Here is a 13,546-nt window from a genome sequence, read left to right on the forward strand (position 1 = left end):
ACTTATAAGCTTTACGTAAACCCAATATAAGCATAGAGAAGCACCGAATCTGGAATTCTGCAAATGCAGCTGGCTAAAAGCAATTTAATGACACATCTTTGAAGTGTAACTACGGCTCAGAAGCTGGTTGTCAGCTGCAAGAGCATCATAAGTCTTTATATATAACTTATAGTCACTTATTTCAAAGTGGCGACAGCAGAATTTTAAACTCTGATGAAAACTTGAACCTGTCACACTTGTTTCAGACAAACGCTGTAATAAAAGCAAACATAATATAGTGACTTGCAATCCAGTACTTAAGCAACTAATGTTCCGTATTCATTGGGCCCTTTTATTTTACAAGTTGGGACTGCAGCTGGCTGATGTGTCTGGTGCCTGTGGGTCTGTGTGTGTTACGTAACAGGGTGCGTTCGTACCAGCGAGGATGTCTGCCTCGTCCATGTAGTGTGTGCTCAGAACCGTGACTCTGCCGGCTCGGCGGCTCTTCAGCAGAGACCAGACCTGGTGCCTGGAGCAGGGGTCCATCCCTGCGGTGGGCTCATCCAACAGCAGGATCTGGCAGGAACAAATGTGTTGCTCAGAAACTCATGTCGTCCAGATTGAAAGAGTAACTGCATTTAAAGGCTCTCATACACAAATGAAACAAAATCCGTTATCAGCGCTAAGAGCTACCTTGGGATCTCCTAGAATGGCGATGCCCACGGAGAGCTTCCTCTTCTGGCCTCCGCTCAGATTCTTAGCCTGAGCTGTCATGATCTTCTCCAAGTCCAGATCCTTCAGCACTTTGGTAACCTGTCAGAGAAACCAAATAACACTACGGATCAAGAGACTAACACTTCCCTTGAATTAACAGGCCCTATATTCTATTTCATGCTACTTATAAAAGCATCAGATTGGATTTTATTGTCACATTTTGGCCTATAGATATCATGCAAAGTAAACATTTTTTCTAGTTTATTTACTGCTTTGCCAAGATGTTGAGGACTAAATGTAATTAAGCAAGAGAGCTTACCCCAGGCAGATGTAGTGCAGATGTACAATTTCTGAGTCTTTAAGACCGTTATTATAAGATCTAAGACATTCCATTAACAAAACCCTTATGTAAAACATATTTCACTTCATCAAAATGCACACTAAAGTCTTTCCAATACAGGGACTTGTTATAACGCAACGCTATAATATTAAAACACATAACTCCTGCTATGTTCATGCTTAAAGTCCTCACGACTCCAGCATGTTAGGATCTTTTGGAGGCTTTTGGAATCATTGCAGATTTTATTTGTTGTTTTATTTTGGATGGGCAGAAATGGTGACTCGTATCATTCCTTCATTCGCCACGCTCCACAAAGAAAGAATAATTTTGAACTGCATTTTTGAAAATATATTAGTGTGGCTTTAACCTAAAATGGTGCTACAAAACTTTATTCTGGTGGCGTCAAGGACAAAAAACGTAAGTCTTGTCTTCAGCCGTTCTACCTTTTACTTTTGAAGGATGAGTTAAAAGCTGTTACGGTAATTTCCAAGGACAATTATTACCTTAAATTTACCTAAATTAATTGAACAATTTATACTCAAACCAACATTTTGATCATTACACTACCTCAGCATCGATGTCCGCGGGCGGGATCCCTTTGATGGCAGCAAATATCCGCAGGTGCTCCTCCACGGTGAGCACGTCGAAGATGATGTTGAACTGGGGGCAGATTCCCACCAGCTGCTTCATTTCTGACCCGTCTGCGATCTCCGCCACCGGGGTGCCGTAGATGGTGGCCGTGCCGTTGGTGGGCGGGCAGATGCCGCACAGGATGTTCATGAGAGTGGACTTTCCGGCGCCGCTGTGTCCAAGCAGAGCCGTGATCTGGCCTTCGTAGATGTCGAACGTCAAACCTGGGAAGGGAAGGTGAAGAAAAGGAGGATGCTGTCATGAAAATTAATTTACACAGTTTTAAATTGGCCTTAATTATACCATGGAGACAAATCCAAGGCTTAATTGCAGTTTTTATTGATTGCAACTCTCATGGTTTTTAATATTTTCATTGTTCTTATTGCTTCATTTGTCTTTTTGTTAATTCCTGCACTTTTTAGCAGACTAAAAGTTTGTTTTTATCCAATGTGGCTCCATATTCTTCTGCTTTTAAGCATGTCTGTATGTACTGTAGATCACTGAAATAAGAAATTTCCGTTAATGTCTACTCTGAGGTTTTAAATAAGATAAATGAAAGAATCAGAAACACAGATAAGACACATGGTGGGAAAGAACACTGAAATATTTCAGTGTTTCATTTCAATGTGTGCATGTGCAATAGAATGTATTGTAATGAGCCAAATTAGCTTCACTGTGGGACACTTTCTGCTTAATAAACATGACAACTAGCTAGAAAGGTTAATATTTTCCACACCAAATCTCAAATGCAAACTCTGTTTTTGCCACCATAACTAACAAGTCCTTTATATGCCAGTTTGGAGAATAAGCAATCACATTTATTCTTAGATCAGACATATACATTTAACAATTAACATGTGTTCTGGGGATTTTAAAATACATTTTCTTCACATTTTAAACTATGCTACCGAATCATAACTTTTTAATGTCACAAAATGCCTTTGACCCACAATGAAGCAATCAGGTAACCTCTTGGGGACTCACCTCTCAGAGCCTCCACGATGTTGTCCTTCTCCTTGTACACTTTGCGGATGTTATTGATGCTGTCAGGGACGGAACGAGTGAGTGATGAAGAGGAAAAAAACAGAAAGTCGAGAAGTGTAAACACAGAGGAAGTGTCAGACTGAGGAGCAGGTCTCGTGTTACTGGCTGTTCCCACCGGCTCTTCTCAGCCAACAGCGCTGTTTGGCTCTAAACCAAGAACAGGCTGCACATCTCTCTGAGCCTGATGCTGATTTCTGTTGCAAACTCTCACAGCCTTCGTTTCCCTTCCCTCTGAGTGCATACTTTAGAAACAGATATTTTGTGTGTGGCGCACTAAAAATTAAGTTATTTACTTGCTGCTGCGAAACTGTGCAACATACAAAAGCATTAGATCAAAGCAGAAATTTAACAAGCTGCATTTGCAAAAAGCATTTATTATTTAGCTCCAGAATATTCAATCCAATCGACACTCATAGGCAAGTCTAGACTTTTACCGGATGGCTTCTTTGCCTCTGAACTCAGGTGAAACCGGCTCAACAGACTCGTCACCACCAGGAGCGCCGTTCACCTCCGTGTCGTACACCGAGCTCACTTCCACGTATCGCTTCCTGCGTTTGGACCAATAGGACGGCTTCAGGAAGTACACCAAGGACCTCCTCATTCCAAACTCACCTGCGTATCAGACAGCATGTAAAAAGTACTGCAGTATTCCAACAGTGGGCTATAAATACTGATGTCCTGATCAGATCTCAAAAATTGGGTTCCAATCAAAACATTTTTTTAGCCGGTTGTATCGACACAAACCAAAACCTGCTGTAACAAAGGTGTCATAAAGAAAGAGCCCAATTTGTGGCAGGACGCTAGGGATGCAATCTTGAATAATAATCTTAAGCCCTAGTTGGACGCTTTATCAATCATTTATATATTAATTGATAGCACAAAATGAGCCCAGTGGAAAATTTTCCTGTGCTAATATTGCTGCAAACACTAGTTGCTGCTGTATGGGAAACATGTCCTACTCAATAATGGCTTATTGTAAACATTTGAGGTTCTTAAGTGTCACAGAAGTCTTTGTCATGGTGGCCCTTTACGAGCTAAATTCCCACAATGCTCTCTGCTTGTCAACAAGGAATTGCCTGTAGTCTGAGTGATTATCTGTTTGGGTTGCCAGAGCCTTACAACAAGGTTTGTGACCACCTACATAAAATTAAGGAACAGCTTGGATGCAGTGTGTACCATGTAGGAAAATGCCATTGGCTTGGGATTTGATATCGGCAGACACTAAATAATAAACGGTTCATGATCAGGATATCCCCAGTTAAGGTTAAAGTAAAGTGTTCTTGTACTTACCAGGCAGCACCTGGTCCAGGTAGATGGCCAGCAGAAGGTAAAGGACGCAGTCTATGACCAGCATGAGCAGGGGCACGTACAGCGGATGAGGGCCATTGGTCAAAGAGGAAAACACAGCACCGTCTCCCTGTGCCTCCAGGTAAACCACCTAAAATATATGTAACACACAGGCATGCAGCAACGGATCAATCCCTGTGGCTTCCACTGCATTATGTCTCATAATTACTCTTTGAACAGTCACCAGGTCGTCGGCAACCCATGTAAGCTTGCAGTTTAAAAGAAAAAAAACAGCTCCCATAAAGTTAGGCTTACAGGTCTGAAATTCCATACAGGTGTGGTGGATAAGATGTAGAAGGTGTGTGGTGATTCGTTTGGTTCTGACATAAATCACATGTTAGTTATTGTTATTCAAATATGACTGACATTACATATTTAATGTGAAGATTTTTTTAACCACTGATGTAGTTTAGGATGTGTTTTTGCTAAACAAACCCATTTTCAGACACTAGAAGATATCACATGTTAAATAAAGTCTAATATGTGCATTTTGGCTGTATAGTTCTTTTGTTATAAGACTTTCCAACTGATTGACAGGTGAGAAATCCGTACAAAAGGAGTGGATGTTAAAAGGTTAGTGGTCACAAGACAGTATGGCTCGTTTTAGAGTGTCTGAGTCAGACAGTGGTGCTATTTTAACAACAGCCTCACAGGAAGTACGTTAAACTTACATAAATATGTGCAGCAAGAACAATCCAAAGTGCTTTAAATTCAACAAGAAAAAGCAATGTTTGCAGGATGTTGAATGAATTTGGACCTTGATGAAGGCAAAGCACCACCGTCAGGGTGAAGAGCAGTTTTACAACAAGCTACTAACAACATTCATGGAGAAATTTCTTCTGTCATTAACGGTCTATACTTTAAAACGGAGTGTGGCTAAATGAGTTTTTGTAACCTGTGCAATCCCGATGGAGAAGGCGCTGGGGGACAGCAGGCAGAGGAGCCAGACCAGCGGCTGTGGGAAGTCCTTCATCAGCACAGTGAACAGTGACAGGCAGCCAAACACCACCGTCAGCATGGAGCCCACTGTGCTGGCAAACTTGGGCTTCTTAAATAACGGAGTCAGCATGAAGGAGAAAAAGATCTGTGGGACAAGAATGAAAGAAGACTGTCAGAGACAAGAGGAGGAGAGGGAGAAATCACGAGTTGCACGACTCCCACCCTGTATACTGTTGTACTGAGGGAACACAGACAAATAACACAGCACTCAGATTCATAGTGTGGGGATTGTATTCTGGCAGATGTGTATGTTTTATTCAAAGAAATCACTTTTCAAGCTGACTTACAATTTTAAAAAATATCACCTTGGTAATGCTGCTTTACTTAACTCTGGATTATCCAAAGTTACACATATGCTGCTATGTCACTTTTTTTTTTACTGTTGTGACCAACACAGACTTTTTTTATTTGATTTTTTTTAAATTTCAGATGCATATCTCAAATTTTTTGCACAAAAACTGAAACTACCTACAGCAGGGGTGTCCAATCCTGGTCCTCAAGGGCCACAGTCCTGCATGTTTTAGATGTTTCCCTCTTCCAACACACCTGATTCCAACAATCAGGATCGTTATCAGGTTTCTGCAGAGCTTGATGATGAGCTGATCATTTGAATCAGGTGTGTTGGAAGAGGGAAACATCTAAAACATGCAGGACTGTGGCCCTCGAGGACCAGGATTGGACACCCCTGATCTAAAACATGCAGGACTGTGGCCCTCGAGGACCAGGATTGGACACCCCTGACCTACAGTATATGGCTAAACGCTCTAAGGGACAAATGAGGAGATAAACATGTAAAATGTGTGAAGAGGTTCTTTCACACTCCGAACTCCAAAACCAGCCGGCACTTTTGAAAGTCCCGTTTTTGTTTTAGATCTTCAAAATGAGACAATTTATCAGAGCCACAAACTGTAAAAACAGAAAGAATCGTTGGATTTTCAATATTCTGTCAATCCTTGAACTACTCGTCTGTTATGTGCAAATCTATCAGGAAACTTAACCAAATCTATGCTTAACATCGTGACATTTCATCAGAATCATGTCTCACTTTCTACGCATGTCATTTAAAAAAACGTTCAAAAAAAAAATAAAGCGTTTGCTCAAACCAGATTCTGTAAAACGCAAAAAACCGGCAAACACAAACCATTAGTGACTCAGCAGTGAGTAATAGTCATGTGACAAAGGTTCACGGACAATTTGGCTGAAGTGCAGGCTGTGTTTACACATACGGAAACACTTAAAAAACGTAAGTAGTAAAATATCTATTGATAATTGAGTCACAAAAATTTGCACACGTTGATCCCAGGCATTTTCAGTTTTCCTAAAACATATAATCAAGTTAATGTAACTTTCATTTTTTTCTTGTTTTAAGATTTATGGCATTCCAACTTTTCAGCACAGAAGACATTTCTGAGTTCTCTCTCCTTCTTCATGGTTGTTCTGTTTCCACTGAGGTGAAAATGAGCTTACAGCGAGTAAAAAATGTGACCGGAGCACAAAAATCGCCCACAAAGTTGTTGGGGTTCAGAGGGTTAAACGAAGCAGCACACTTGCGCTGGTGTAATTTCTTTCTATGACAGCTCTACTCACAGATGATATTCCATAGAGGAAGATGAGGAAGAAGATGACGAAGAAGTCGCTGTTGGGGAACAGTGCCGTGAAGGTGGCGATGACGGCCATCAGGATGGACATGGTGGTCACCAGAGCAGCGTACAGGAGGCCCCATGATAACCTGGAGAACAGCACTAGAATATAAGCATATTCACACACTCACATAACAACTAGTTCTGTAATAAAGGTCGCTATTAACATTTACCAGAAAGCAGTGTCGTAAAGCCCCATCATGGTCATGGTGTCCTTCAGGCGATGCTCCTTCTCAGCCGCCACGTTGACGATGAGGAAGGTGACGAACGGTGTGAAAGCCAGGACCAGGTAGATGGAGATGAGGGCGTGGGGGAACTTCTGCACCTCCACAGAGCCGGGCTGACCCATCATCACCACCTTTAGGTCCATCTCGCTCCACACCGAACGCTTTGTCTGCATCTGCGCTCAACAGATAAACCAAAAGGTATGAAATTAGGACTGCAAGAAGGGCTGCAACTCCATTATTTTACCGATAAATTGATTAGTTGTTCATTAGTGGTCAATTAAATGTCATAAAATGATGAGTGTTACTGAAAAAGACCAAAACAACGTCCTAAAGTGACTCCCTTTGTTCACAACCAAAAGAAATTCAGTCTACCGCCAAAGAGGAGGAAAGAAACCAAAAAAATATTTATATTAAAAAGTTGGAATTCGAAAATTTTGACGTATTTTCTAAAAAAAAAAAAAAAAATACACAAACTGATAATCACTTATTAAATAGTTGCCAACAACTAATGAATTCATTCTTTCATTTTCGGAGACTTGCTCAGAAAATCTATAAAAATGCCAAAGTAATACATTTTTCTGTCTTTTTTCTTTTGAAGACCTTTTGTGAAGCGAGTATTTGTTTTACTGCACACATCAGGTTGTATAACGTGGTTTTTCTGAGTAAAATCGTGTAACATTTGCATATTGAAAATTCAGATATTGTGCTTTAAACATCACAGACTTTAAATCAAAACCATTTTCTTTATTGCACATGACATCACATCTTGGTTCCTCCTGCAGACTAAAGCAGATTAACTCTGGAGGACAGTGTGTTTTGTCTCACCTGGATGATGGCTGCATCGATCAGAGACTGGAGGCGGGTGAAGCCGGAGTACCAGTAATTAGCAGCTCTGCAGTTCACCGAACTTGTAAAGCAGTTGGCTGGAGGAGAACAAGCGCAATTACAACAAAGTGTGTGCCGGATATAGCTGACAAACACTTTACATTTCAGCACGGGAAGGTGATAATCTGGCTCGCAGTCGTGTTACTCGCTGTCTCTTTTCTACTCACGACGCGAGTCAACTAAAAGCTGAGTGATTCTGGCTAAAGATCGACATGAACACACACAGGCAAGAGAAAAGAAAAACTGGTCCGGCTGTTGTTGTACATGATAGGCCTGCAAATGTTTCATAAAACAATAAAAAATAAATTAAAGGTTAACTGAAGTCAATTAAAAGGTTTCGGGTAATTGCCAAGCTGCAACACCCTGATGGTAGCTGGTTGGTTATGAGTCAGTTACAGCAAAGATAGGTGCTGACGTTGGAGGAACGACTGATTCATTTCAAACTACTACTTTAAATGTTTCTGCATGGCATCTTCACACCAAAGGACTCAAATAGGAATCAAATCCTGTAGAAAAGGCTCCACAAATGAGGTTCTGCTTCAACTGGTAACAGAAAATAAGATAAATCCATTTCAAATTTAATCTATAAAACAAGAAAAATGTGCAACAGAACCAAGCAAAAATACAATAAGATGCAATAAAATCCCATCAGACTGTACCAATGGATTCTGTGTAATCGCTGGGTAGGGGCAGCTGGTTGTACGGGAAGCGCAGCCTGTAAGACGTGGCCGAGCTGTCCATGAACACCACACCGACGTAGCTGGAGGGCTCGTACAGACTGGCGTTCTCCAGATCCTCCTCGCTGGCAAACATCTCCAGGCGATCCTGCATGTCTGGAAACACAAGAAGGGTGTCAGTTCAAAGCCCAGTTCATCCAGCACGAACTAACTCAATTTAAACCACAAGACGGTTTTCAAACGTACGCATCTCCTGAGCCACCTCCTCCATGATGTGATTGGTGACGTTGGTGATCGGCGTGTAGCCCAGGCCCTTGAAGAAGGGGTTGTCGGGCTCCAGCTCTGTAGTGCTGATGCCTCCATAGTAGACGTGAGGATTCAAAGTGCTGATGAGAATCAGCAGACCCAACAGTAGCAGAGGTAGGATCAATTCCTGCAGACAGACACACAGAAGGAGTTGCTCATTCATCTATTTGCTCCAAGAAGCTCAGACGTCATCAGTAATCAAAGAGGAGGCTGTGTTTTTGTTTTTTGTGATTTCTTTGTATTTCTTTAAACCAATCTCAAGCAGCGCTAAGCCCAGGATGCAGCAATTGTGCCCCTTCAAAACAGAGGAAATGTTTAGGTGGAACAGTCTTTAAAACAGCTATTTCACATTTAAAAAAAAAAAAAAAACAAAAACAAGTAGACCTGTTTTTTTGGTGAGTAAGCTGTGGCTGGGAGCTTGTTGTTGTTTTTTTTGGTGGTGAAGGGGATTGTTAAACACAGTAACACAACAGAACAGGAGAACAATGCTTTGTGAAAGGACAGGATTTTACTCAACAGTCTACATCTGGTGAGTCAGACTAGTTAGTGCCAAAAGCTCATGACCACGGGTAAAAGACAGACCAGTAAATTCACTGGTGAAGTCTCACCGGAGCAGTGCAAAGACATGTCTTCATTTTCTGCTGATGAGTGCGAATTCAGCAGCCTTGACTGCAGGATCAAACCTTATGACGAATGACTGAAGGAGCTTTTTCTCTCTTAATACCTAACTGATAGACAGCATGCTGCAGCTTGACCTTGAGCTACAGACTAAACTCAAGAGGCTGAGCGATTTGATGCTTCTGGCATTTTCACTGCAAAGACATGATGATGTGCTCTAAAACATGATCTTGGCGATTTGGTTCACGTGGGATTAACTGTGCGAACAGCAAAACTGAACTGCAAACATTTTGTCCTCTCGAACAAAGCTCAAGATTTCTGTTGATTCTAGTAAGTCCGGACAAATAAATGGCTATTCAGGATTTAAGTGACAGCAACAGTCTGATGTGGATTTTACAAGGCCTATTATTAACAGGGGTTGGTAGGACAGCCCTGAACTTTCCTAACCACTGTTGAGGAAGCTGCAGGAGGTGCCAGAGTGCTACCCCTCAAACAGAAAAGTTGATACACAGCCACATTAAAAATGCATCATCGCAACTTAGAGCCAAATAAAAAATGCATGGTCTAACAAAGAAGAAACGGAAAGGGGAAAGAGACAAGCCATGTCGCCTATTTAATCCTGGGATAGAAATGTATATCATGCCAACTTAAACCACAAAAGTTTGTGGTTTCTTTGCTGCCGTTAAACCACCACAGGTTTAGCAACTCGCAGCACAAATGTGTAACAACATGAACCCAGTAAAAGGCTCGTAAGCAAGGCTCCCCTGGAATGACTGCAGAGAGCTCTCTCAGCATAACAGCGCGGCAGCCTTGGGGAAAGGTGTGCGAAGGCAAGGTCACAGTGCATCATGGGAAAAACAAACCTGCAGACATTTTTAGACGGACGCTTAGTTGGTTGTCGAGGGTAAAAGACTTTCTGATTTAAAAAAGAAAAACAAAATAAAAAATAAAAAAAGACTTTTAACATAATGTAGTGGTTGTATGGATGTGAGCCAGTAGCAAACAGAGTGTACAGTGTATACAGGTTTTACGTGGTGAATAAATTAAACTCATTATTCATTATTTATATATGACCTTCATTAGGCTCTCCATTTTTCAAATGCACAAGCTCTTATCCACACACTGAAAGTCTAGTTCCGTCCACACTTGCATCATGTACATTACTGATCCATATTTCAAACAAGCTGTGTACTTTGCAGCAAGATAAGCTGTGCAGCATGAAGACAACGGGCAGCAGAAGTGTCTTAAATAGAGCAGCCTGCTGAAAGCTAATCACCTGAAGGCTCTGTTGCTTGGTCCTCCATTTGATGAGCAGATTCTTGTAGAGGAGACTTCTTGTTTGGTGCCAGACTCCAGCATCTCGCCTGTACACGGGCTGCATACTCCCTGCATTCCTCATCTGGATGACGTATGGGCGAGAGGTCGTCTCACTGATGCTGGCCTCAGCTGCAAATCAAACAAACGCCAGAGAACAAATTAAAAACTTCCATCCTGGACCGCACACAGCGTTGCACCACTGAGGCAACGTTAGTTACAGGGACAATATTTCTTGATTTAAATGATTCTGATTAGAGATTCCAGCTGTTTACATTGAGGCTAAATAAAGAAATTGAATTCATTCAAGAGAAGAAAAGGACCAAGATGGTCCCACATTGTGTCCTGGGAACACATTTTGCATTCTTCCTAATTAAGAGGCATCAGTCTCAGTGGCAAATAATTCTCCAGCAATTTCTAAACAAAGGAGTGCAAGAAGACTGTTCCAGCTCATAAGAAAAGGTAAACTCAGAGCTCCTTCCTCTGCCAAACACCAGGAACCAGTGGATCAAAGTCCGAAGCAAAGACTGGTGGGTGAGAGTTGTTCTCACAGAGTTTACTGATCGGTGAGTGGGAGTGGAACGTGGGGCAAACATGTGCAGAAAGAATATATTTAGTCCAAACCAGAAAAACAGGATCACTTTAAGCATTTAGATGGTTACTGAACAGATTGTCAAAAAGGTTTACAGTGTGATTGGGCCATTATTTCAATCATTAGTAGGATACTAGCATCCATGTAAATGCACTGACAAGAAAGGGTTGGTTGCTAAAAGAAATGTAGTGTCAGTTGTATGGGAATATTGTGGCTGCAGAAAGGATGATTTAAACCAAAAGCTGGTCAAAATGGGCCCAAAACACAACTAATTAGCTTGACTATTTAAACCAGCACCACAAAGATCTCAGTGATGTGTGCAAAGCCAGATCTGAAAGCCATCCAAACCAGAAAAGTCATTTTCATTGTTGATTAATAACAAAATGGTGAAAAACATCAACCACTGTTTCCCGAAGCAGAAGATGACATCTTTAAATGTCTTATTTATTATTATTATTCAGTTTACTGTCATAGAAGAGGAAAGAAACCAGAAAATATTCACATTAAAGAAGCTGGAATCTGAAGATTGAGATGCTGTCAGATTAGTTGCTGATGTATTTAGCTTAGCTGACACCTCATCCAGTACTTGTTGCAGCCCTATGTTGGATGTGTTACACCACATGAGCAGAGCTGACCAGCAGTTTGCATTCAAATGAAGTCTTCACAGTAAAAAGTCATTTTCTGATTATTTTAAAAATGTATTTTATATTTCTTATGCACATGCACTTCCCTACAAAATCCCCCCAGTCATTCTAGAATGATGAATTATTTCCGAACATGGTGAAAATGCCTGTTTTTTTTAAATTTTATTTTATTTTATTTATATCAGAGGCATAACATCGTAATATCAGTTTTCCCCCAAGTAATTTCTCCTTTACTGTCCCTCTTAACACTCACAGTTTTTCTACTTATCAAACTCTGTGTGCTTCTTAATGATGCCCTGTTCCTATTCCAAGGTAATAAATTATTCAGCTAACCATAAATATCGAATTAAATAGAAGTTAATGTCCACTTTAGATGTCTCTGCCTCAGGAGCAATTTGTGCTTCAGTACAACTTAGTGTAAACCCAATACATTAATCTGTGTTTTCTTAGTGTAGACCTTAAGGGTAACAAGGTGTCTGCGAGTATGCAGCTTTTTGTATATATCCAAGTCATATTATTCAGCCCTTATACTCTGTGTTTCTCTATGATACTATAAATATTTGTGTACTTTGGATTGCTGGTGTGATAAAGAAGCAATCAGCACATAACATGGATTATGATCATTATTTTCTGACCTTCTACAGGAAGTACCACTGACAATTAATAAATTACCATAAGGACAAATCAATAATCATTACAGCCCCAATTATGATGCATGGATTAAACTGCAAATGCACAAAAACAGTAGTGTTATCATGGATCACAGATAACCAACTGATAGGAATCCAGTGGCAGTGTTGGCAGCTGCACTATCAAACAATATACCTGCACATAGGTTCAGTAGATGAAACGCAGCATATTTGTGGTTTACCTTGTTTTGCTGAGCAGCTAGCTGGCATGATGTTACGAACTGGCGCTAACCCGCTGTTGGCAACGTTGACATTTCTGTTTGCTAACAAACTGTTCCCTTTGAATGCGAGCGGCTCTGTCTTCGCTGCTTTGTCCTCACGAATGAATGGAAACCAGAAAAGGTCCGACCAAGCTACGTACTCGAGGGCTGCCCTCAAAATTAGCCGCTACAAATGACAAAAAAATAAAAATAAAATGTTGTGTTTTGTGAGCTAACGCGCTGTATGGCAACAGTGTAGTGCGCACGAGCAACGCAAAGCAAAGCAAGCTAGCAGGCTACAGCAACACAGCCGACATCAATGGGGAAAACACGCAAGAGCTGAGAAAAGCAAGCATGCGGCATACTCACGTATGAAATACATTAAGGCATATCCTTCCTCGTTATGTATTTTAACGGCATCGCATCACAGGTGTTATCTTATGTCACGTAACCCCCCCTAGAAATGAGCTCGTTGTTTCTTGCGTCGCTACTTCCTCCTGTCAAAAACAGCTCCCACAAAATGTGACGCTGGCCAATCAGAGCCCGTCGTTGTGTGACTGACAGCCGTTTGCGCCAATCAGAGTGCAGCCGAATGTTTTTTTTATTTTTTATTTTCACAACACAAACTGAGCACATCGATAAACGTATAAACCCAACAAACGCCGCTTGTTTGGGGATTTATTGACTTAAAAATAAAAAGT

At 41.1% G+C, this 13,546-nt stretch overlaps 1 protein-coding gene across 2 annotated transcripts in view; it reads right to left on the reverse strand.

Moving 5' to 3' along the window:
- The window catches only part of abca5 (ATP-binding cassette, sub-family A (ABC1), member 5), a 30,928-nt gene extending 17,585 nt beyond the window's left edge, over positions 1-13,343 (reverse strand). The window contains exons 1-15 of one of the 2 annotated variants that reach the window (XM_008287135.1): positions 13,215-13,343; positions 12,828-13,032; positions 10,683-10,852; positions 8,729-8,915; positions 8,465-8,638; positions 7,746-7,843; positions 6,867-7,093; positions 6,641-6,782; positions 4,950-5,138; positions 3,998-4,145; positions 3,142-3,319; positions 2,648-2,706; positions 1,601-1,887; positions 673-792; positions 417-555 (exon numbers count right to left, since the gene is read on the reverse strand). In XM_008287135.1, coding sequence (XP_008285357.1) covers positions 417-555; positions 673-792; positions 1,601-1,887; positions 2,648-2,706; positions 3,142-3,319; positions 3,998-4,145; positions 4,950-5,138; positions 6,641-6,782; positions 6,867-7,093; positions 7,746-7,843; positions 8,465-8,638; positions 8,729-8,915; positions 10,683-10,852; positions 12,828-12,855 — 2,146 coding nt within the window. In that variant the 5' untranslated portion in view covers positions 12,856-13,032; positions 13,215-13,343. The remainder of the gene's footprint in view (positions 1-416; positions 556-672; positions 793-1,600; positions 1,888-2,647; positions 2,707-3,141; positions 3,320-3,997; positions 4,146-4,949; positions 5,139-6,640; positions 6,783-6,866; positions 7,094-7,745; positions 7,844-8,464; positions 8,639-8,728; positions 8,916-10,682; positions 10,853-12,827; positions 13,033-13,214) is intronic. The other variant, XM_008287136.1, reaches the window with a different exon arrangement.
- Between the last annotated feature and the right edge of the window lie 203 nt (positions 13,344-13,546).

The sequence above is a fragment of the Stegastes partitus genome, unplaced genomic scaffold (assembly GCF_000690725.1).
Source record: "Stegastes partitus isolate 25-593 unplaced genomic scaffold, Stegastes_partitus-1.0.2 Scaffold488, whole genome shotgun sequence".
Lineage (NCBI taxonomy): Eukaryota > Metazoa > Chordata > Actinopteri > Pomacentridae > Stegastes > Stegastes partitus.